This window comes from Cryptococcus neoformans (genome assembly GCF_000091045.1).
Source record: "Cryptococcus neoformans var. neoformans JEC21 chromosome 7 sequence".
Classification (NCBI taxonomy): Eukaryota; Fungi; Basidiomycota; class Tremellomycetes; order Tremellales; family Cryptococcaceae; genus Cryptococcus; species Cryptococcus deneoformans.
The window spans coordinates 1104721-1126947 of NC_006692.1; the positions used below are offsets into that span (position 1 = coordinate 1104721).

The 22227-nt window shown below is 48.2% G+C and overlaps 8 protein-coding genes and 1 non-coding gene across 9 annotated transcripts; 6 read left to right on the forward strand and 3 right to left on the reverse strand.

The window, feature by feature from the left end:
• Window positions 1-172: 172 nt before the first annotated feature.
• CNG03920 (conserved hypothetical protein) lies at window positions 173-2507 on the forward strand. Its single transcript, XM_572111.2, has 8 exons — window positions 173-483; window positions 546-746; window positions 798-857; window positions 910-979; window positions 1037-1399; window positions 1453-1790; window positions 1842-1996; window positions 2046-2507. Exons 1-8 carry the CDS (start codon window positions 319-321, stop codon window positions 2428-2430), a joined length of 1737 nt encoding a protein of 578 aa, XP_572111.1. The 5' UTR covers window positions 173-318; the 3' UTR covers window positions 2431-2507.
• CNG03930 (expressed protein) lies at window positions 2473-4271 on the reverse strand. Its single transcript, XM_572113.2, has 6 exons — window positions 4080-4271; window positions 3986-3999; window positions 3815-3928; window positions 3239-3764; window positions 3164-3191; window positions 2473-3099 (listed from the first exon to the last, which is right to left on the reverse strand). The coding sequence occupies exons 1-6, from the start codon at window positions 4117-4119 to the stop codon at window positions 2622-2624; spliced, it is 1200 nt and encodes a 399-aa protein (XP_572113.1). The 5' UTR covers window positions 4120-4271; the 3' UTR covers window positions 2473-2621.
• An 83-nt stretch (window positions 4272-4354) lies between these two features.
• On the forward strand, window positions 4355-5387 carry CNG03935 (hypothetical protein). Its single transcript, XM_024658650.1, has 4 exons — window positions 4355-4452; window positions 4518-4599; window positions 4659-4768; window positions 4815-5387. Exons 1-4 carry the CDS (start codon window positions 4393-4395, stop codon window positions 5355-5357), a joined length of 795 nt encoding a protein of 264 aa, XP_024514569.1. The 5' UTR covers window positions 4355-4392; the 3' UTR covers window positions 5358-5387.
• Window positions 5337-9919, reverse strand: CNG03940 (conserved hypothetical protein). Its single transcript, XM_572116.2, has 12 exons — window positions 9818-9919; window positions 9581-9766; window positions 9203-9525; window positions 8132-9152; window positions 7611-8083; window positions 7099-7561; window positions 6775-7045; window positions 6419-6723; window positions 6084-6359; window positions 5934-6027; window positions 5635-5878; window positions 5337-5578 (listed from the first exon to the last, which is right to left on the reverse strand). Exons 1-12 carry the CDS (start codon window positions 9833-9835, stop codon window positions 5422-5424), a joined length of 3831 nt encoding a protein of 1276 aa, XP_572116.1. The 5' UTR covers window positions 9836-9919; the 3' UTR covers window positions 5337-5421.
• A 1696-nt stretch (window positions 9920-11615) lies between these two features.
• CNG03950 (hypothetical protein) lies at window positions 11616-13256 on the forward strand. Its single transcript, XM_024657591.1, has 3 exons — window positions 11616-11711; window positions 11803-12901; window positions 12969-13256. Exon 2 carries the CDS (start codon window positions 11910-11912, stop codon window positions 12888-12890), a length of 981 nt encoding a protein of 326 aa, XP_024513265.1. The 5' UTR covers window positions 11616-11711; window positions 11803-11909; the 3' UTR covers window positions 12891-12901; window positions 12969-13256.
• A 289-nt stretch (window positions 13257-13545) lies between these two features.
• Window positions 13546-17709, forward strand: CNG03960 (MYT1 kinase, putative). The gene is made up of 5 exons (XM_572122.1): window positions 13546-15984; window positions 16035-16377; window positions 16426-16645; window positions 16697-16983; window positions 17032-17709. The coding sequence occupies exons 1-5, from the start codon at window positions 13821-13823 to the stop codon at window positions 17381-17383; spliced, it is 3366 nt and encodes a 1121-aa protein (XP_572122.1). The 5' UTR covers window positions 13546-13820; the 3' UTR covers window positions 17384-17709.
• CNG03970 (conserved hypothetical protein) lies at window positions 17673-19419 on the reverse strand. The gene is made up of 10 exons (XM_024657592.1): window positions 19170-19419; window positions 19063-19116; window positions 19002-19009; window positions 18913-18935; window positions 18762-18857; window positions 18506-18705; window positions 18325-18436; window positions 18251-18274; window positions 17942-18192; window positions 17673-17885 (listed from the first exon to the last, which is right to left on the reverse strand). Exons 1-10 carry the CDS (start codon window positions 19385-19387, stop codon window positions 17786-17788), a joined length of 1086 nt encoding a protein of 361 aa, XP_024513266.1. The 5' UTR covers window positions 19388-19419; the 3' UTR covers window positions 17673-17785.
• A 265-nt stretch (window positions 19420-19684) lies between these two features.
• On the forward strand, window positions 19685-19773 carry CNG03980. Its single transcript has one exon. It is a non-coding gene; the product is annotated as a tRNA-Arg (tRNA).
• Window positions 19774-20284: 511 nt separating this feature from the next.
• On the forward strand, window positions 20285-22172 carry CNG03985 (hypothetical protein). The gene is made up of 6 exons (XM_024658651.1): window positions 20285-21060; window positions 21144-21225; window positions 21276-21304; window positions 21363-21824; window positions 21882-21938; window positions 21984-22172. Exons 1-6 carry the CDS (start codon window positions 20670-20672, stop codon window positions 22094-22096), a joined length of 1134 nt encoding a protein of 377 aa, XP_024514570.1. The 5' UTR covers window positions 20285-20669; the 3' UTR covers window positions 22097-22172.
• The last annotated feature ends 55 nt before the right edge of the window (window positions 22173-22227 follow it).

Genomic DNA, 22227 nt, shown 5'->3' on the forward strand with positions numbered 1-22227 from the left:
GGGTTGCTATTTGAGCCTCTTTGAGTAGGAAAAACTCGCGCGAAATCGCAATTATATATTTGTAAGCCCGCGACTTGAGCCGATGGCCATGCAGGAGACCGGTGCTGGCCTCCACCTGGAAAGTTCTCGGACACGTAGATGGACACCGTGGCGAAGGTATTGGTTTTTGCTTTTGCCACAAATTAGAGAACGTCCACGATCACATCATCTTTTCAACCAGTTCCACTCCTGATTCCTGAACACTCACTGAAATACAACGTCCGCAGGTCGGAAGGAAGATCGAGGCGTCGTTCGCTACGGGAACACGACTCCGCCGTTATGCGTCTCACCGCGAAACTGGCAGTATTCAGTTTGGTCGCTGCAGTATCAGCACAACTAGACGGTTTAGGGAGCAGCAGCAAAGCTGCTTTTGCTCTCAAACAAAAGCCTGATAGTAGAGTGGCTCGTAATGTGCTAGAGGGCAAATCGGAGGGCTACTGTTCTGTAAGCCCCACTTGTTTCTAGACCAGTATTTGGTTCCAATAGCTGACATAGGTTATCCGTAGCCCTCTGGTCCCATTGAATCAACGCACTGTCTTTATGAGACAGTAGAGTCCCTTAACCAGCAATTGTTCCCAGTTTTACATGAGCTTGTGGAAACACCTTTCTTCAAACATTACAAAGTTGACCTATATAAAGAATGTCCGTTTTGGTACGAAAATGGGTTTTGTATGAACAGAAACTGTGGAGTTGAAGAGATGGATGAGGTGCGTCTTTCCGTGTGGTTTGTTTGGTAGTATGTTGACAGCTTGGGATAGAATGAGATACCCGAAAAATGGCGAGCAAGAGCATTGTCAGAGGTCAAAGTATCATCGGAGGTGAGTAATTACGAGCCTATAAAAACCTGGCTAACGTGATCGACATCAAAAGAGTGACGGTGTGTCCAGCTGCTACTTTAAAGAACAAGATTTCTGTTATGTCGAGGACGATGCGGATGCCAGTACGTTTTTGATCGATTATTATGAGAGTCGTGCATCACATCTAATATCCATTGTAGATGGCCAGTATGTAGACTTAACTCTGAATCCTGAGAGATTTACCGGTTATGCTGGTGACTCTGCTCACAATGTTTGGAGAGCAATCTACGAAGAGAACTGCTTCGGTCTTTCGGAGGCATCCCTTTCCGAAATGTCTAAAGCTTCCGTTGGCATATCGGGTTTGGGAAGCAAGGGGAAAAGTGAGCTGGCGTCTGCTGTGGTAGGAGCTGGAGGTGTAAGCAAGCCGTCAAGAGGCATCAATGCTGCTCCTGGATGGGGCTTCTCCAAGCTGAGCGAAGGATGGGGAACAGAAATGGTAAAGGCACCACTTAACGGGGAGGAGATGTGTGAGGAAAAGAAGATCTACTATCGAGTCATCTCTGGTAAGTTACACTTTTCAGAGGTTGTCAACGGTAAACTCATTAGACGCTTGTAGGTCTTCATGCTTCTATTTCTATTCATATTTGCGCCGACTATCTTGATCAAACCACCGGCAAATGGGCGCCTAACCTTGAATGTTTCATCTCTCGTCTTGCTACCCATCCCGAACGCCTGTCCAACGTATATTTCAACGCTGTTCTGCTCCTTCGAGCTGTCGCGAGAGCTGCTCCGTATTTGGAAGCCTACGACATCAGTACATCGCCAGCCGGTCTGCTGAAAGAGGGTGATAAGAAGGCAAAGGCTCGTTTAGGAGAAGTCCTTTCTTTGGCTGGTGGACAGAGTATGGAGAAGGGCTTTGACGAGGCTGATTTCTTTGCTGGTGAAGACTCCGGGGTAAGTGACATCCCTCTCTTGATACAGGTTGGTCCCTAACTTTTGAAATAGATCCTAAAGGAGCAATTCAAATCTCATTTCCGTAATGTTTCACGCATTATGGATTGCGTAGGATGCGATAAATGTCGCTTATGGGGTAAACTTCAAGTCTCTGGTATCGGAACAGCTTTGAAGATCCTTTTTGAGCTTGACGACAGGGCTCTCGAGTAAGTCCTCTCTCGGTTGTTCCAATAACCTAGCTAATCTTCATGACAGCCCTAAAGTTAACCCTGATCTTCTCCAACGCTCCGAAGTCGTTGCTCTTTTCAACACCCTTCATCGTATCAGTGAAAGCTTGGCGTCTGTGGAGCAGTTCAGACAAATCTATGCTGCCACCCAAAAGGCTGAGACCGAAGCTTCCAGAGCCAAAGCTCTAAAATCTGCCCGGAAGAAACACGTCCCTTCTCCAGTGGCCCCGCCGCCAGCGTTTAGCTTGACGAATATGGAACGTATTGGTGCTAGAATATGGGAGAAATTAAAGGGGAATTGTAAAGGGTGTTTAGAAATGTGTCTGCAGACTCTGGAGAGACGGAAGTTAGGAGAATTGGCCACTTCGTTTCGTAGATGGGTCGGAAGTATAGGACAAGATAGAGATCTATGAGGACATTGTTCGTCCATTGTTAGTCATGTCATGAGCTTGTTGCACCTATTTTACTTCATCTTGCATCGTAAATTACGAAGGGGACACAAAATGCCCCATTTCAGATCTAATGAACATTGCTCTAATGCTTAGCTACATTTACAACTGGTTATCCAAGAAACATGTGCAGGTGTATGTCCATCTTATGTCTCTCATCTTCTTCTCTTAAAGTCCCTCTCATCAAGCCTGGCACCTTGTCCCTGGCCAAAGCTACCTCCTCTTACATGTCCTTGGAACGGGCCACTCCCCCCATTGCTATTCCCACTTCCGTTCAATGGTCTCCTTGTTCCTGCTGTACGGGGAAGACCTTGATGGGGTCCACCTCGCATATCTCCTTGGGTTTGCACAGGCGTTTGCACATTAGCGGAGTTATCTGACCCTACAGCATTGGTAGAACCGGCTTTCAACGCCTTTCCGTGGAAACCACCCCTATCTCCGCCAAGGCCCCGATTTAACCTATCTTGTAAGCTGCCTCGTCCGACAGAGGCGGGTTGGCCTCGAGTTGTGGATGCGGCAGAGGGAGTTGTACGGTCTGACACATTTTGTGGAAGTGGACCGAAATGGCTTTTATACGCTTTCAACTCTGAACGGGTTGATTCGACGACAGACAGGTGATGCGATAGGTCGGAGCTACAAGGACGGACGAGCATTTGTTGTTGACTTGCAAGCTACGCTATGGGAAACTGAAACTTACTCCAAAGATTCAATGATTGCTTTTGAATCTAAATACTGTTAGTAAAGAAGAAGAATTCAATACCGCACGACCTACCATCCAAAGTCTTCTTCCATTCTTCCTCGTCACCCCTTTGCCCTAACTGAAGCAACATCTCACCCAGCTCTTCATTCTCTATCACAAGCTGTTTCACTCTTTCAACCACTCTTTCCAAATCCAGACCGCCTGCCCCTACCCTAGTTTGCGCAGTGCCAGATCCTGAAGGCGGTGCAAGGCCTACTGTACTAGGTCCAGAATCACCAGTTGTAGCAGCCATCTCAATATCGATATTGTTCTCTTGTGGAGGCAAAGATGATATGGGCGAAAAGACCGGAGTCGGGGTTTGAGTGATTGATCCTCGTCTGGGTAAAGCTTGTCCCATAAAGGTGTATCGTAACGCATAGTTGTCTCTTGTCAACTCAGCAATGTGTGTCCGAAGTATGCCTAGTAGAGGCAGGAGCGGTGTGGGTATCTCTATAGGCTGGTCAGGTTGGGATATGGATGAGCTTGAGGAGGGATCGGCAATAGGAATAGTTGGATTGCTATGTGTTGGGAAACGGGCTTTGAGAGCAGAAAGCTCAGCCTGTACGACTTAGCAAGAGCGGGGAGAAACAAAGTACAAGGATCACTAACCGCCAAGGAGTTCCGTTCCTCCTCAAGTTCAAGCACTCGCCGGCACAGTCTAATCTCGTTCTCTGAAGGAGGCGTCTGCTTAGGCCGGATGCTTGCAGACGCCGAAGCCTCAAGCTACATATGGTCAGTTCTTCTTACTAATGGAACATACTGGCGTTGAAGATTGCATACCTCGTATTCGGGCTCTGCAAAAGGTGATCCTGTCAATACGGGTTTCTACGAGATAGCAGCAGGAATGTCCACGGCTTCAGTGGGTAGGACTCACCGTCTTCGTCTCGCAGCAGATCCTCAAAATCCTCGTCCATAATGAAGTATTGATCTGTTGACTATTATACTTATTATACTTGTTAAGATGGAACCATGGGTTACCTTGCAAGCTTGAAAGATGAAGTATGGGCGGAGAAAAGAAATCAACGTTCCACTTGTAGTTCGTTGTGCGAAGTGTCGAACGCGAACCGCGGTGCCCCGCCAAACTAGCAACGACATCCCACTCTTCTCCAGGCATCACATCTGACTTTTTGACTCTCTGCCTTGATACTAGAGCCGCAGCACCCGTGCAACAGACGAAAACACCTGCAATGTACAATACAATACGTCTGTCTGCCATCAAAATACCTTCAGAACCAGTAGATAAGGAAGTAAGCGTGTAATGGCTGCTGCTCTCCTCGTCTTCTGGAACATCTCTGACTCGCACGCGCCATAGACATTTGATAAACTAACAAGTCTGATTGATCTGCCTGGACGAGAGCGTCTGAAGCGATTTCGGCTACATGACGATGCCCTTCGTGAGCTTCTTTCGTTATATTAGGCTCTAATTATTCGCTGACAAAACATATTGCTATAGGATCGTTAGTGGCTCGGCTCACCGTGACTTGGTATCTGCATACCAACGGACTTTTGCCTCCAGGGGAACTACCTACATTTGGTAGAAAGGCTAAGGGTAAACCTACTCTAGTGTGTAATGTCTCTCACTTCGTGGCAATACCCTGACACCACTTAGTCCACACCCAACCTCGAGCCTCGTCTAGAGTTCAACAACACACACGAAGGCTCCTATATTCTATTTACCACACTCCGTTCACATTCACCTTTAGCATGTGTCGGCATAGATATCATGAAACACCCAGAGGACCCATTTCCAACGCAAGAGGGGATATCCGATCAGCTCACGCTGCTCGAAAAGCAGTCCCTTGCTATGCCCCTGAGTCTCAGAGATCGTTCATTACGACTAACCAAGCTTTGGTCAGTCAAGGAAGCATATACAAAAGCTATAGGCGAGGGTATTACTTTCGGACTAGAAAGGATAGAAGTCGAATTATCAGCAGGTGCTGGTAAGGTGGAGAGCATCAGGGTGGATGGCAGAGACGTAGATGAAAGAGGGTGGGAATGGAGAGTAGGTGACATAGGAGAAGATTATGGCTGGGCAGTGTGGTGGAGAGGGGGTGACGTAGAAAGAGAGCTGTTAATTGATCATATCTCATGGGAAGATTTTGCTAGACCATTATTAGATCTAGCAGAAAGCCGTTTAACGAGCAATACATAGATAATGATTTATGGTAATCCCTTCTAAAAACACATTACAACCTTTTCGTCTCCACACGTCTCGCCTAGTGCATACCAGCGGTAGCCTCCAAAAAGCGTACAACGTCGGCTCGCGATGCCTCTTCCTTTCCTAATCTGACATGTTCGTGGGACGATGTTCCTTGAATGATTTCCTGTGCGCGCTCGTCATCAAAGAATTCCGTGTCGAGGAACTTTTGCACACTTGGTTCATCTTCAGCTTTTTCTATTCAATGTGACGATCACAGCGGACAACTCACAAGTCTCCGTCAACAAATCCTGCAGTATCTTTGCCCACAAGATTAGACCCCGCTCTCCTCCAGTTACTCCACCCGACCTCTCCTGGACCTTTCCAAATTTTGCTCATATTACGCTGGAGATCGTCCAGGGTTCTCGAAGACCTGGTACCAAGCTCGCCGATGATACCGAGACGGCCCTCACGAGTAGCGAATAGGACATCGGGAATGATGATTTCAGGAGCGGTGGTTGTCGGGACAAGGGAGCCTATACGGTTTGGCATAAGTACTCATAGCCGACACATGTCAAAGGCCAAACTTACCACTTTGGAAACGAGTGACTTCCTCATGCAGCCCGAAGGTCGCCGCCCTTTCAAGCTTCTGATTCAGCCTATATGTCAGGAGATTCGAATATGCCTTTATAATTAATTAGTACCCTTCACATCGTTAACCTGGGCCTTGCAAGGACGCACATCGCTGATGACAACGCCATCTCCCTTATCTTTCAACAAACCCAAGGCTGTCACACCATGTGTAGCCATGTTCCTTTCGTCATCATAGATCATACCATCACCCTCGTCGACATTAAGCACGATAACGCTACGCATGCCGTCGCCTACGATGAGAGCGCCCTCTGGGCGGATGTGACTAGGTGGTAAGACAGAAAGTGAGGAAATGACGTAGGCAGAAGCCCAAGAGGATGTTTCTTCCAGTTCAACGGGGTTATGATCCAGGCGGTGGATTGTAAGCTACAAGGAGTTAGGAGATATGATTATCAGGGCAGTGGAAACCGTGGCTTTGAACGTACCTTGCTCCCCGCTGCAACAGCCAAGAAACCATGGATCTCCTCTAGGGCATAAACAGCACCCACCGTAGCTAGTTCTGCTTTGATTTTGATATCCCACCCGCCTCCTGCATCACCTTCTTTGAATTCGAGGAGCAAAACCCTACCCTCTCTGACTACGGCAAGGTTACCTTCATCCCAGGATGAATCTTCGCCATCATCTGCAGGTAAAAATGCTGTGCCGACAGCGAGATAAATGCGACCGGTGAGGAATACAGATCGGAGGGATGTGACTAGCTCGCGTCCTCGGAGGGAGAAACTCGATAGTGCTACGAAATAATGTCAATTCAAGACGATCCCAGAAGACATAAGTTACGTACGTTCAAGACTTGTTCCATCTCGGATTTGCACAAAGTTTTCTTCCTCCACATCGCCATCTCTGAGTTGAGTCCTTCTTGTCGACCCACATGCGATAGCCTTGTACTCGTCCATATAGGTCAGCTTGGAGATGGATTCATTGCCAGTATCGCATGTTTGTACATGGAGCTTCTTCAAAGAATTGACTTTCACCAAGGACAGTCCTGAAGTGCGGGAGAAGAGAGCAAAAACTGGACCTGATGAAGTATCCACCGAAGTAGCGGCCATGACATTCTAGTTTTATCTGTCAGTCGGAATTCACAATGTTCTAATATTTGGACACTTACCTTTATATTGACAGAAGAAAACTCAATTCTATCTTTCGACTCAAAGATTACACTCATCCTCTCTGTCAAGCCAACACTAATAACCTTCTCGTCTCCGTGAGTGCTTTCACAAGGGTGTAGAACCAATGGCCGCAGTCCCAAGGAGGTGGTTTTCGAAGATTTGACCATCAATCCTTCTGCTTCGCCGCTGTCACTGGTGTTTAGATCGTAAATATGAAGCAACCCGTTGTCCAAACCTGAAAGAAGTTGTATACCCGCCGGATAGAATGGGTGCGAACGTAGTTGAAGAGAAGTGGCAGATGATTCGCTTTGGATAGATAGACCATCCACCCCATTGGAAATCTGAGAGAGCGTATATACAAAAGTCTTGGCCATCCATGTAGATATGACGATGATGGGAGATGAAGAACCGGAGCTGCTGGAAATGGCAACAGCTGACACTTCTTCTTTCACGTCAATAGTCCTATTTGCAAGTCAGCTAGGTTGTAAGCCAAAGAGACTTGAGCACTCACCCTTGAGGACTGAAGCCTGTGTTTGACACATGGAAAACTACAAGGCTTCCTCCCTTCTTAGCCACGACAGCCCAATCTGCAGTCACTTGTGCACAAACTATCTCCGTCTCCTTATCAACCTCCACTTGTGCTTCAAGCTGGCCAACACTCAAGTCAGACCATAAGGAAAGACCACGCGGAGTGACCTGAGCCAAAAGCTCGGCGCCAGGCAGGATTCCAGCAGCCAAAGTTTCCGAGTTGAAGATTACGTCGGTAATGGGGATGGCCGAGATCTCCGGCTGGAGTTGAAGGAGTATTGTGGAAGTAGAAGTGGAAAGAAGTAGACGCGGAATTGCAGTAGAATCCGTCAACGGCCACATCTTCTGAACGTCATGAAGGCCTTGAATGGTAACGAGTTCTTCAAGACCAACGCCGCTACGGACGACTCGTAGGGAATTACTTTCGGAGGCACCAGAAGCCAAAACTAGGTGTGACTGCGACCAATCAGATTTTTATTAACAGGGGCGAAGGAAGGAGCTCACCAGATTTCCACCCTCGTCTTTCACAACACATAAATCTTTCACAGGGGCGATATTCATCCACCTTTCAAGTATCTCTGGGCCCCCATCTGTATCGTTTCTGTCTTTCCCAATCTCATACAAAACTTCCCACTTATCCGCTTGATCTCCGATAGGACTAGTTACTGCACGGCCTTTACCCTTGCCTGACGAAACGCTTGACGAGGATTCCACCTTTGGGAGGCGAAGGAGGACAGAGTCTGCTACGGCGGACGATACAAATAAATGTGAAGAGTCGAGGTAAGTTATAGAGGAGGGTGGGGAAGATGCACCAAGATAAGTTCTCAATACTCTTACTCTTCCGTCGGTTCCAGCCCCCAAACCCTTCTCAAACTCCCATCCGAACGCTGTAAAAGCTCCATACTCATCTCCAATTACCACGCTCGCCCCACTTCCATGATCTTCGATCACGGTCGCAGCTATTACAGTTCCGAAACCTTGCCGGCTTCTCCATACAGGGCGAAGATCCCATTGCAATTCTTCGTTCTGATTATCCACAGTTTTGGTACCCATGCTGGATTTTCGGCGTTTGGCGTTGCCACTGCTCAACTCTGTCTGAGGGCTTCGACGAGCGTTTGCGCGAGGAGAAGAGGCTGGGACGGAGACAGCAGACATGCGTCGCACGGCCTTTGGTGACTGAGGGCTATTTTCGCCGAGAGTATAAAGAACCGAATGCTCGTCGCCAATTACCAGAAGTGTTCGCTGCCCGTTGGGCAATTCGGAAGGTATGGGGACGACACGCCTGGCGGCGGGGCAAGAGAATGGCACTGCGTTAAAGTCCGAGTCTTCGGATATGGACTGTCGGCTTGTAGGGGATACCAGATCTACCGATTTTGAGAGTGGATTGAATGAATGAGCAGAGAGGGAAAGGGAACGAGCTTGCAAGCGAAGCTCATTGCTCGCAGACAACCAAACGAGAGTTACTACAGGTCCGTTTAGGGTGGCTGGAAGGAAACTCAGATGCAAAAGGTTATGCTCTCGGATACTAATAAACGTCAGATGTAAGTCATTAACAATCGGTTGTTGACTACTTACTTGATGTTGAAATTGTCCTTAATTTTTAATCTTGTTTCGCCTTCGGGGGTCGGTATTGTACTGCTTCTTTTTTTCTTACCGCTTGAACCCTTATCAAGCTCTATCTCAAGACATGACAGCACACCTATCCACAAGCTGACGAGTGCAACTCGTTCCTGGGCCACAACCCCTGTGAAGAATTCTGCTTGCCTAAGCGTCGGAGTTGGTGGTGTAAGAGATGTGGAGGATGTAATTATGAGCTTGCCGGTAGTGATGTCAAAGGTTACCAATAGGAGATGAGCTTGGGGAGGTGCAAGCAAAATTAAGACATGAGGCCGGGAATCCTTTATAAATACCACATTAGCACTCTCAAGATAATCTACTTATCAACCCGCATACCTCGATTGAGACTTGGTCAATTCCTACTACCGTACCCCAGACCTCTATTTCCGACCTCCATACCAGACCATTTTCTGTTACGTCCCATGCTTCAATTTTATTCGGTTTGGCGACAACGAGAGATGTGTGATTATCAGTAAGCGATGTTGTACGGAGACTACCCAAGATCGGGGTCGGGGTGAGAGCCTAGAAGATGTGTGAGTCTATATTGGATCCAGAAAAGGTATGATGACTTACAGATGCTATGTACAGCATCTTTATACCCTCCTGGTGAGACTTATTCCAATTTATCGCTGATATTGAAGTATAGGTGAAGAGTTGAGCCCTCGAAGGTGCTGTGGTCGCCGAGGTCGATGCAGAAGGAAGAAGATGTTGTCATTGGAGCGGATATTGCCGACACCGAAGTGGAGGTGGTGGCATCATCGTCGGCAAGCAACGAACAGCGAACAAGGAGGGGACATCATCCGCCGTACGTAGTACGAGGACTATATAGATGTACATCAAAGCATTACAGCTTTCCACTTACACGCAAGTTAGTAGCAACGAGCGAAAGATTCATACAGAAACCTCAGACTAGAGTTTATGAATGCCTCGAAGGTGGTAACGGTAGGGAGGTCCACTTAGTTTTCAGACTATCTTGGGTTGTTAGAAGCAGCACCAATTGTTAAACGGTGCCGGCGCTGATGTGGTCAGTTACGTCGTGCGTGGCATCTCTTCATTGTTCATTCCTTGCTTTTGATTGTTTGATTGATCAGCCGTAACAAATGATAATGTACCTACAACAGTTTCGTTGCTACTATAAACAACATAATTATACCTATCTACTACTACCTGCGCAAGAAGGGGCTCATTCAGTCATTCCTCTCTCGCATAAATGGATAGTACGCGTAGTGGACGGGCCGATGACTAGCACCACCTTTCGGCTGCCAGCAAAAGCTTGCTTCATTCCCCAATAACGCCGTTACAGCGGCAATCAAATCGACCCTCGTCTCTTCTCTGCTAGAAGATGATCAAGATTACACAACCTGATTCTTAATGAAAAAAAGGACGGGAGCGGGCAATAACTAACGACAAGAGGCGCTTGGCAACGTTGCCGGTAGGTGCTACTACTGGATCGAATTGGATCAGATCCCGTTAGTGTCTGCCGTAAAAGGTGTTTTGAAAGTAAGATAATAGCCAACAACAGGGAAGTTGTTGCTCCATGAGCAATTTTATTAATGATTCCTGTGCTTGGAATATGGGTTTAGATACCAAATGAACCGTCAATCTATGGCTTGTTCGGCGTACAATCTTCAAATAAATTGCGAAGTAGCGGCTGCCATAGATCGGTATTCTGGAGATCCAATGAAATCAGATCTAGACGAGCGGGTCCGGGAAGGTGAGGCGAAGGGGCTTTTTGGTTATATAGCAGGGATGTTGCACAGTAGTGGGACTTGTGAAGATGGATACTCTTGGTATTAAAGCCCACATACCTACCTCACATCCATTCCACCTGCCTTCTGTTGTTGACCAACTGCTCCGCCCAGTTCAGGTACACCAGACCTTCTTAACCAGCACCACCAGCTTTGTAGTTTTGTAGAGGAGAAAGCCAGGTGGTTAATCAGATGTCCAGTGATGCACATAGATCCATGAGCTGTTGCCCGTATCTGTCTGGACCATCCCAGACCCTGGTATGGTAGTGAAGAATCATAATAAACAAAACCATCGAAAAATGATGTCCAGCGAGTACGTACGCCCACATCATGGGCATGCATGCAGTGCGCGGTAGCGCGGCAACGAAAGATCAAAAGATCAATTGCAACGTCCGTTATCGGACGTGGATCAAACTTGTAGTTACGTAACGCGTGCCTAGCATTGTGAGGCGGTTTTACATTGCCGAGTGCCGAATCGTCATTTATTTATATGTCCGGAACACATTTTGAGAAAGTGAGCAACGAAGACAAGCAGATGCCCGATGAGGCAGCCAGCAAGCCTAGGAAGCAGCGGTTGTTTGTTTGATGCATGGCTATGCCACATTTACATCTTCTCCTGTGTTGTGCCCTACCAGAGCTCTCCGAATTGAGAATAAACTTTGGAGGCCAAGAACGATCACTTCCAGACCACAGCATTCTTTGATTAAAAAAAAGCCCTTGTGAGTTCAGCTTCCGCCGCCTGTAACCTCCACTTTCCCCATCGCAACCTTGTCAAATTCAGAGCAGAGTGCTCATGAATCCGCATTGCAGTTCACACTCATATTCCCATCACTCTTTACCTGCTGCTTATCTTATTACCCACCGCCGGTGTTCCCACTCTTCGAGTGCATACGCTACCACCACTCAGGTTACCCATAATGCCTCCCATAGCGATCCGTTTTCTCTATCCACCCTCCTTCGGCCACCCGGGCGGCGCCAAATCCCACACCCGTGTCACCCCACGCATCATCCTCGACCGGCCTCTCCCTGTCACATCCACCGCCATCCCCCCTTCCCCACTTATCAGCTCATCATCTACCACTCCCAGCGACGCGGGTGTTCAAACACCCCAGACTGACGTGTCTTTCCAATCCGCACAAAACCGGAAACGAAAAGCCGCCACGGTGGCAAATGGTCCCTCCCCCAAGACAAGGTGTGTGACGATCAAACCCCTCTTCAGACCAATCTTGGAGAGGTGTGCAGCCTATGATCCGTCGGTAGACCAGTCGACGGTAAAGCCGACACATTCTGCGGGTTTGGCCAATGGCGAACAGCAGTATTTGCATCCCTATTCCCCGACTTCAGACTGGGGAAACCATAGAGCAGCGAAGCCTTCTAGGGAAGAGGAGATTAGGGATGAGAGACTGGCGAAAGTGAAGAAGATGAACAAGGATGAGAAGAAGGCTAGGAAAGAAGGGATCACGAGGATGCAGGAGTTGGTCAAGGAAATGAAGGCCGGTGCCAAGGGCGAAGTCTACGTCCCCAAGAGTAGCGAGGAGATTGCCGCAAATAACACTCCTAGCGTTGGTACTCCTGTGCCCTCTGAGACTCCTGCATCAGGCATCAAGGCAACCAAGAATGGAAAGGTAAAAAAATCTCCAGCTTCTCAATCCAACACCCATATGTCACCAACCAATTCCCACGGCACACGAGCCAAGTCTCATTCTCCCCCTTCCAAAAAGTCTGCTCTTCAGCCAGAGGAGGTGGTTGAGGCTCCGCAGACTGTGCCGCTCGCCAGTGGCAAGATAAAGCCTGGTCGGAAGAAGGCTGCCGTCCCAGAAGCCAGTGTTTTTTTGAGGGAGAGAAGTAGGAGATACTCCGGCTCAGACGAGAATGATGGCATAAGGTCAAGTTTATAACCGATTTGACGGTAAGCTTCTTTCATGCTTATGGATGCCTCAACACTGCTGGTTGCTGATGAACAACGTTCCCTTCAGGTCTTGTCCGGCCCATTTGTTATCACTGAATACACCTTTCACGGTCAATTCCGGCAACATCATACGATCCTCTGGAAAGAATCTAGCGCATAGTTTCTTTCATCATTTTTCATACATACATTTTCCCTCGTTTCCGTTCCTATCAATAAGTGACGCCGTTTTAATCTTATGAGTACCTTTTGTATATCTGTTTCTGAAAGTCACTGCTTGTTCGTATAACATTTGATTCTAATTTTTCTCTGTGCGTAACTTAGCATTGCATCGTAGCATGTACTTTTTCTCTTTTGTGTCCTTCTGCAGCCGTCCTCTACAACGAAATTCTCAGATCACAGCCACAGATTACCGCGCTTGACTTCTTTTGTTTATCAACGCGTCGCGTCGGGTGGTGGGTGGAGGCCAGTAAAATAATGCCGAAACGCAGGGGAATTGTGGCAGAGTAAAAAAAGAAAAGTGAGGTGTTAGAAACCTTATTTACGTACCTCCTGGATTGACGTGTCTGACCTTTGTCTCGTTTGAGCAAACACCACCTCCTGTGCACGTCTATTTTATTTATTTATTTTTATTCTTTCTCTCTCCTACAAGTATAAACACCAGCAAGTACAGCATCCAGTCCATCTACATATATAACGCATATTGCCGAGCAAGAGGCCACCCAAAACGCTGAGAAAACAAGCGGATGCATGAGGGACAGACGGCGCAGCGGAAACTTTGGAGCCACGACGCGTTGTGTAGAAATCGTCAAACATCACGATCGCCCGCCTGCAACTTATTCTCACACCGCTGTCTCCGCCACATCTTACGAGCACTTTATATTCAGCAGTCATTCCCACACTCTTTTATTCGGCACTCATAATGACTTCAAAATCATCCACCTCGCAACAAACATCTGGCAGCTCTTTCCGCCTACCCCGTGCCAAGGGGCTTAACAAACCGACGACGTGGTTTGGCGCCCCATCCTTCGGCAAGTCTTCAACATCTTCGTCCTCCTCAAGTACGAACACTTCATCGAGCGCCGAGGGATCGTCAAGTGCACCTCGAGGACCGGTGGCGCAAAGCCCAATCCCAAACCCGTTCACTGTCTCGTCATTCAAATCCCCTTTCCCATCAAGCAAGGGTAAACACAAATTGTCGCCTTCGCCATCACCCAAACATCGGGATGAAGATTTTGTTATGATCTCCCCCGTGCGAACCGATTCTTCACCTTTAGCAGGCGCTGGCGCCAAGCAATCCGCTATTCCTCCTACGTCACCAACGCCGTCCCGATTTACCTCTCTTAAACCGCATGCCATGGCATTTGAAAATTATCACCAATCCTCTTCATCTACTCCTGAAACCCCCGAAGAAAGCCCAACACCAGCATGTGGAATGTCAAGTGCAACAGCGAGGTTAAGACTTGTGGATGATTCGCCCATCAGGAGAGTGCCAGGACAAAGTAGAAGCTTAAGACCAGGCGCGGTGGGGTCAAATCCTGCGGAAAGGGATGAGAGTAGGAGGAATCTGTTTTTATCAACGGGTAGTTCCAAAAGCAAGATGGCAAGTCCTCTGAAGAATTCCCTTACAGGGATGTCGGATGAGGAATTTTCGCCGACCTTACCGCCAACACCGTTACTGGGCAATGGTAGCCCTGCGCCGCCGCCTCAGCCGCTGTTTCCATCTTCTCGTTCGCTAAAGTCGCAAGACGGAACAAGCCCAGCCCCGTTGTTTGGCGACGGCTCAAAGATTTCCAAGCTTTCAACATCGCACCCCCTCCGTGCAAGGGCTGGTACTCTTACCGGTACAGGGGAGGGTCCGCCGACACTCGCACAGACGTCGAGCCTTATTCAGAAGAAAGCTATTTCGCTTGATCATATTCACTCTACTTCAACAGATGGCGACGCGTTGTTTGGAAGTAATTCGCATATCAACACTCATGTACGAAAGACTCGTCCGGCATCAACGTTTGGGAGTTCAGGTTTGGAAGGCAAGGCGTCTGGTGGATCACATGAAGGACGAGCGCATAAGAGAATTAACTCGGCAGATAGGACTACAACGTCGATGAGTAGATCGTTCGGCGCCAAATCTCTTGCCTTGTCTTCAACACCGCATCTTGGTCCTCTTCCCGACTTCTCATATTCGAATTCATCACTTTCATCTCTGTCAACCACAAATCTCACACCTCCTGCCACCAGCTTTTCGCCTGCTGAACCTCCTATTTTTGAAAACGTCAGACCTCTACAAGAGGTATTTGAGCAGCAAAAAGAAAGATCGGTCACTCACAAGTATAAGCCTCGAGACTCGGGCATATCCATGTGCGACGATAGCTCTTCATCTCGCCCCACCTCCCTTATTGTACCTCCATCTGTTGTGAAGCCCGGTCAGGGTCAATCTCAACAATCGACTATGCACAAGCGACCTTCTTCTATGGGTGACGAGACTCCAGGCGTGGGCCCTATGATGGAGAGCGGCTGGCCCTGTAATCCTCCATCTGCCTTTGAGTTTTTGGGTGAAAGCGGTGTCGGTCTTGGTATTGGAGTTCATCCTTCTGCCGACGCCAAGCCAGCCATGCCAGGCACACCCGTCAAGAAGCAGGCCTTCAAGAGCGGTGTGGGTCACTCGATATCACAGCCCACTCTCGGTTCCGGATCTTTTAATGGTGATGTTGAAATGAGCGGGCCTCTGGAAGACTCAAACAAGACCAATCTTCCGCAGTTTCAGCCCAAGCCAAAGAGCACTATGCCTCCACCTTCGACCAAGAAACCTCCTCCCAGTGTGATGAAGCGTCGGCCAGGTACAGCTGAATTACCACGCCTTACGCTTACCGCTTCGAGTTCACCAATGGCTACGGAAGATGAACAATCTCCTACAGTCCGAAATGGCGATTCATCAGGGCAAAAGCTGAAATCCCTGACAATGGCAGGGAAAGCCGATAGTACAGCGGATCGGTTGAGCATTGCTGGTGCGGAGAACATTGTTTGCGAGAGTGAAGAAGAAGACGGGACACCTACAAAAGGTAAAGAACCCAAGGACGCGCTGGCCGGTTAGTATCTCCATCGATCATTTCATTTACGTCGCTGACGAGATCTTTAGCTGTCCGACATAATGTGGTAACTCCCACACCTTCACCGAAAGTCACCCTCGGCAAAGCACTGCCTCCATCATCATACAATGCCAATCTCATGCCCCGCATGTCTCTCCCTGCCATGCCGCCTCGTAAACCTAATCCCAACCGTACTCTCAATCACCGACAGTCTCACCCTGCTACGGGAGCAAACCAGTTAGAGGAAGAAGATATCTTTGAGTCTAGGTTTATCACTATAGACACTCTGGGAAAAGGAGCGTTTTCGACTGTTGTAAAGGTGCAGGAGAGAAACGGGGAGGGATTATGGGCAGTAAAAAAGGCTCGGGGCATGTTTGATGGTGCAAGGGATCGGTAAGTAACTATATGATACCGGGGATAATGATCTGACGTCAGTCTCAGATTAAGACACTTGGAGGAAGTTGACATCCTCCGACTTCTCTCAAGGAAACCTTCACCTCACGTGATCAAATTTCAGGACGCTTGGGAACAAAACAGACAACTCTATATCCAGACCGAGTTGGCTCTGGGTTCTCTGGCGTTCTTCTTGGAGGAGTACGGAAGAGTTGTTGAGAGACTAGATGAAGGGAGAGTGTGGAAGTGTATACGAGAGCTAAGCGATGTGAGTTATTTTCAATATTCTCGTCGAACCTTGTTGACATCGATGATATAGGGTATCCATCACATCCACTCTAACGGCGTGATTCATTTCGACATTAAGCCTGCCAACATTCTCATATCTTCAACTGGTTCCCTCAAGATTGGTGATTTTGGTCTTGCTACCCGCTGGCCTCGTGTGGAGCCCGTCGAGATCCTTAGGGGTGCGGGACTCGGTATGGGTAACGGGAACATTGCTATGCTGGGCACAGGGAAGGAGAAGCTGGAAAGGGAGGGTGATAGGGTGTATATGGCCCCGGAGATGTTGAGAGGTGTGTTTGTCATGGCGGCGGACATCTTTAGGTGAGTTTAAATCTATGGATCTCATGGCAAGTGCTGACCATAGTCTAGCTTTGGCTTGGTTGTGCTTGAAATTGCCACAAACATTTGCGTTCCCGACGGTGGCGCCCCTTGGCATGCACTTCGCGAAAACGACTTCTCCGTCGTCGACCTCTCTCCTCTTTCACCAGCCCTTTGTGACCTCATAATCTCATGCATGTCCGCCGAGCCTGCCCTTCGCCCTACGATCGAGAATGTCGTCAGCCATCCCGTTGTCCAGCGAGCTCGAAAGGGCAAGGACGCCCTTGCTCCGGAAGAGACGGGGTGGCTGATGGATGTCCTTGCTGGGGGAAAGTTCAACGTTCCTGTGGTTCAAGCCGCTCACGGAGATGAGGATGTGGATATGGGTGAAGAAACAGCTTAAGCTTTGAGGAAGAGCAATTAGATATAGAATGGATTGCGCAGTCTCTGCGAATTGGTTCCAATTTAGTGTTTGTATAGTAAATCATTGCGTGTATAGTTATAATTTTGAAGTCCTTATATTCAGCTGGGGCGTTGTAGAATAATTCAATTGGCTTCGTTCTCTTTCGCATAGAACTTTTTTTCCTTCTCTTGGAATTCACAAACAGCACGTTTTTAACCAGTAGATAAGTCACTTATTATCGTAGTAGTTGCGGTTCTGTGGGTCTTGAGTTACGATATATATACGCTTGATGCGCTTCTGTCTGATGATGCATGTCTGAGATGATGCACAGTACAAGATGTAAATGCTACAGCATACCTCTGATAGTAAATTACTATTGGTTTACTACTGTTTAAATCTTTATTACCCTTCAGCGCGAGGACCATCGACCTGAGGGATAGGCTTGATTACCCCAGTATGGAGAATCTTTCGCACTGCATCAAACTCCTTCCCTCGATTACCCCTATGATACTGTGTTAGCGCCCCCGCAAAGAACACGGACACAGCCTTGGAACTCACTTCACAACACTATCAAGATATACACCGAGTACATCCCCAGCCACTCGATCCATTTTCTCCAGGCCAGGCAAGCCATCCGCTCGCGAAGGTCCGGTAGAAATCATGAGCACAGGCTTCTTCTGATCAAGCGCCAGTTTAACAAGGCGGAAGGCAGAATAAGTGGCGAGGGATGTACCGAGGATGAGAAGGGAGGACGCAGAATTGATGAGAGAGAATGATTCATCACGGACAGCCGGCGGGATAGTTTCACCCTGTAATGTTACATGCTGATTAGCTGGTGTCTTTGGCTGATGAACAAGATAACCTCACGAAGAATACCACGTTTGGTTTAACCTGCATCGATATTATGAGCACCGGCACGAAAGGGCCTGACGATGACGTACCATGGTAGGTTTTTCACCCTCTGCTTCACATATACGACATGAGGGCACATTAAATGTATTATAATTCGCTCCTCTCAGGTCTACATCACCATCGGGGTTCGTTCGCGGTTGTCTGTCCAATATCGTCAGGTTTAACTACATCCTTGTTTCAAGCAAATTCTCTGATTAAAGCCAGACGCACGTTCCCGTCCGCTCCGCCTCTTTGGCAGCTTCATCCCAGATGGGATTTAATCTTGAAATCTGCTCCTGATACTCGTCCCTACTTTGTTCGTGACGATGTTTCATACAATGTACTTTGGCGAGGGTACCGTGGAGTTCTAAGATGGGTGGTTTGGTGTTAGGGGAAAGAAGACGGTAAGCTTTGGGATGAAGATTATCGACCTAAACGAAAGCAGTAGTCAGACCCTCTCGATGGTCAAACAGACGGCTTTACAAACATTTTGAGTAATCAAGTTGGGCGCTAAACCTAGATGTAGGAGAGCAGCGATGTAGATATGTGTTGGGTTGGGTTGTGCGTCTCGTACAGGAGGGTACTGGTGTATTTTATCAGCTTCGATTTGGAGAAGGTTAACCATATATAACACTAACACCTAAGAAAGATCGCGCCCAGTCTGTGATTTGTCATTGATCAAAAGTCAGTCAGCGAGAGTGTACCGGTGGGACGCAAGTGAACATACAACGTCGTCTGCGTTAATTCTGTCGGTCAGTTACAGGTACAAACCATGTTTTGATACTCACCTGAACATTTCACCTCTAGGAGTATCTTCTACCAGTTCATGGAATAAGATAGGCCTGGTAGGCCATGTTGAGCATTATTTCTCTTCCTGAGTCCAGTTATGGCTTACTTGTAATTCGGATTACTATACGACCCTTCTTTACCTCTATATGCTCTAATTCCACTATCAACGCTGACGCCTGCTCCAGTCAGGATGACCGTCTTGCCGTTGCCCTTTTCTAAGAATCGAGCGAGATGAGATGCGGCCTGAGGGGTCGGAAGGAGAGTGAGGGCATTCGGCGGCACAAGAGGAGCAGGGGGGAGGGTAGGGATGGATACTCTCACCATCCTGGGATATATCCTAATAGGCAATCGTCCTTTTCTGTGGTTGGTCCCCACGTGAATGAATGGATTATCTATGAAGATCGGCTTCTAAAGATCGAGCGGTAAATATTTGCCCAAGATCGGCTATCTCCGCGCTTATTCCTTCAGCGTCGTACCGACGGGCTTAAAAAAACAAGATGCAAATATAAGTAAAACGAAGACCAGAAAAAAAAACTCGATTCAGTGGCGACCAAAATAACCTATAGGCAACATAAAAATTTGCATTCCAATCGATGATTCCTCGTGAATCAGCAGTAGTAAGCCCGTGTGGCCTAATGGTTAAGGCTTCTGACTTCTAGGTTACGCAAGTGACTATCAGAGGATTGTGGGTTCGAGTCCCACCTTGGGCTTCCCTTTTTGTCTTTTTTTTGGTTTCCTAATTTTTTGCATTTCGTTCCAGTGTATATTAGTGCATACAATTGAGCGTACGCTCGATATCTGTCCCTACATATTCATCGTTTTTATGCGAACACTTTGTAAGTGCTGGGCTGTAGTACAGTGTGGTTTTTTACTGCTGCCATGCTGCTCATAATAAGTCGCATGCAGGATCCGTCCATCATCTGATCATCATCATCAACTCTGATCTTTATTATCGGAGTACCGTTATGACTTGCGTTTCGTTCCCTTTACTCTCCAGACAAATCTGCTTAACGCCTAGGGCTGTTCCCAAAGGGACACACATCAGGTGGGAAAAAGGAATGTTTGTATAGGATCCACACACAGTTGGTGACTGATGATGGCAGCACGCGCAGCACGCAGTAGTAGTGACGATGATTAAGCTTATTTATTATGTATGGCTGTTCCTATCCAACGAGCTTTTCCACTCTCTAATCTCTCTTTCGTTTCATTCCTCATCTCCTCCTGCCTTTCGCTTGTAATTTCTCCCGTTACTGTACCGAACACAGAGTTGTTTTTTTCACGTCTTTCTATTGCTCATCGCTGCTCGCTTTCCACGTACTACGTTTAACATGACCAATCAAGGGCAATCAAGGGACGGAGGAATGGAAGAATCTGATGTTCTGGTCTGATGGATTGATCTCTTATTAGTGTCCGCGTCCTGATGTCTGATCGATCTTGGCCTTGGATTCTAGTCAGCTGCTCAGTTGCTCCTCAGTTTGAGGTCAGTCCCCCCTTGCAGCTCGGGACGTAAGCAAAGGCAATCACCACGCTCCAGACTTCCCAAAGCCATCAGTGCGATTTGGGACTATGCCGTATGTAAACAGAAAGGACCTGCTTTCGCGACGTGATGTACTCTCAAACAATCCAGTGCCAAAAAACATCCCCTCATTCTTGTTGCACGCCACGTCTTGCACTCGCTCTTACAACGCTGCCCGGAAAGATCATCACACATTCGTTCTCTACGACTGAACCGGTCCTTTTTCTCCATTACTTATCGACTGTGACTTCATATCTTGTAACAGTAACACCCCCATCGCCCACACGAACCCAACTTCCCTTGAAGAGAATCATGTCCGGAGACGATTACCTCAACTTCTCGCCATACGGGTATACGCCCACCGGCTGGGTTTGTGTTACCTTTATCATCCTCTTCGTAGTACTGGGATGCGTGCATACGGCATTAGGAGTCAAGTTCAAGTACTGGATTGCATTCCCGACGCTCATTTTCGGATGTCTTTGTAAGTCCGAGTCTCGGCCAATGGAGAAGGGGAGAGGACGGAAAGCTGACCGGCTGTTTTCTTCGTTCTTGTCGTTGATATAGTGGAAATTATAGGATGGGCGGGGAGATACTGGTCGAATCAGAATGTGCTGTATAACCCGCCGTTCTTGATGCAGATCATCACGTAGGTTTTGATATGTGGACGGCTGTTTTCCAAGCTGACGCGTTTCCTAGACTGATCATCGCTCCAGTTTTCTTCAGCGGTAAGGTCTTCTTCCTCTATCTGAATAAATGTTGGTTAAAAGTTACTCTGGAGCGTAGCGTGGTGCTACACCATTTTAGGAATGAGTATCAGTACCCTAGGTCAGCAATACTCCTTCCTCCGTCCGAAATGGTATATTATTATATTCGTCACCTGCGACTTCATTTCCCTCATCCTCCAGGCTGTCGGCGGAGGATGGGCAGCTTCCGTGGACCCGCCGACGCCTAAAATGCCGACCAACATCATGGTCGGAGGTATCATCTTCCAACTAGTCAGTATGATCGCCTTTGCTGGTCTTGGAGTCGATTTTATGCAACGTGCGATGCGCAGAAGGGCTTACAGAGGAAGGGAAGGTGAGGAAGTGGAGATGCTTCCAAGTACGCCCGACTCGGGGACGGGGAAGGAAGGGATGTACGGCGGTTATGCGGTGGCGAGGGCGGCGAAGGGCGAAAAGGTGGTGCGGCGGTGGCGGTGGGTGATGGTGGGAACGGGGATTTGCAGCATCATGATTATAGTGCGAGGTGGGGTCCTTTCATGTTTCCTATACGAGACCAGGGCTGACGGGATTTCTTGCCCAGGCATCTACCGATCCGTGGAGCTGGTCCAAGGATGGGACGGATATTTTATCACCCACGGTAAGAATTTGACAGGGTATCTTATCCACGCTGACGGGTCTGCAGAGGCGTACCAAGACACGCTGGACGGCATCCCCATGATTATGGCGTTGCTGGCGACGGCTGTCTTCCATCCGGGACTCTTTCTGGCCCCGAGGCAGGGGTGGACGAGCGCGTGAGAGTAGGACGAGCAATGTCCAGATATGTATCGTGGCGTCGTAATAGTGATGCATTTTTATGCATGGTGTAATAATCGGAGTAGCTGACAGTTCGGAATTTGTAATTGCGACGGCGCACGCCATCGGGCCGA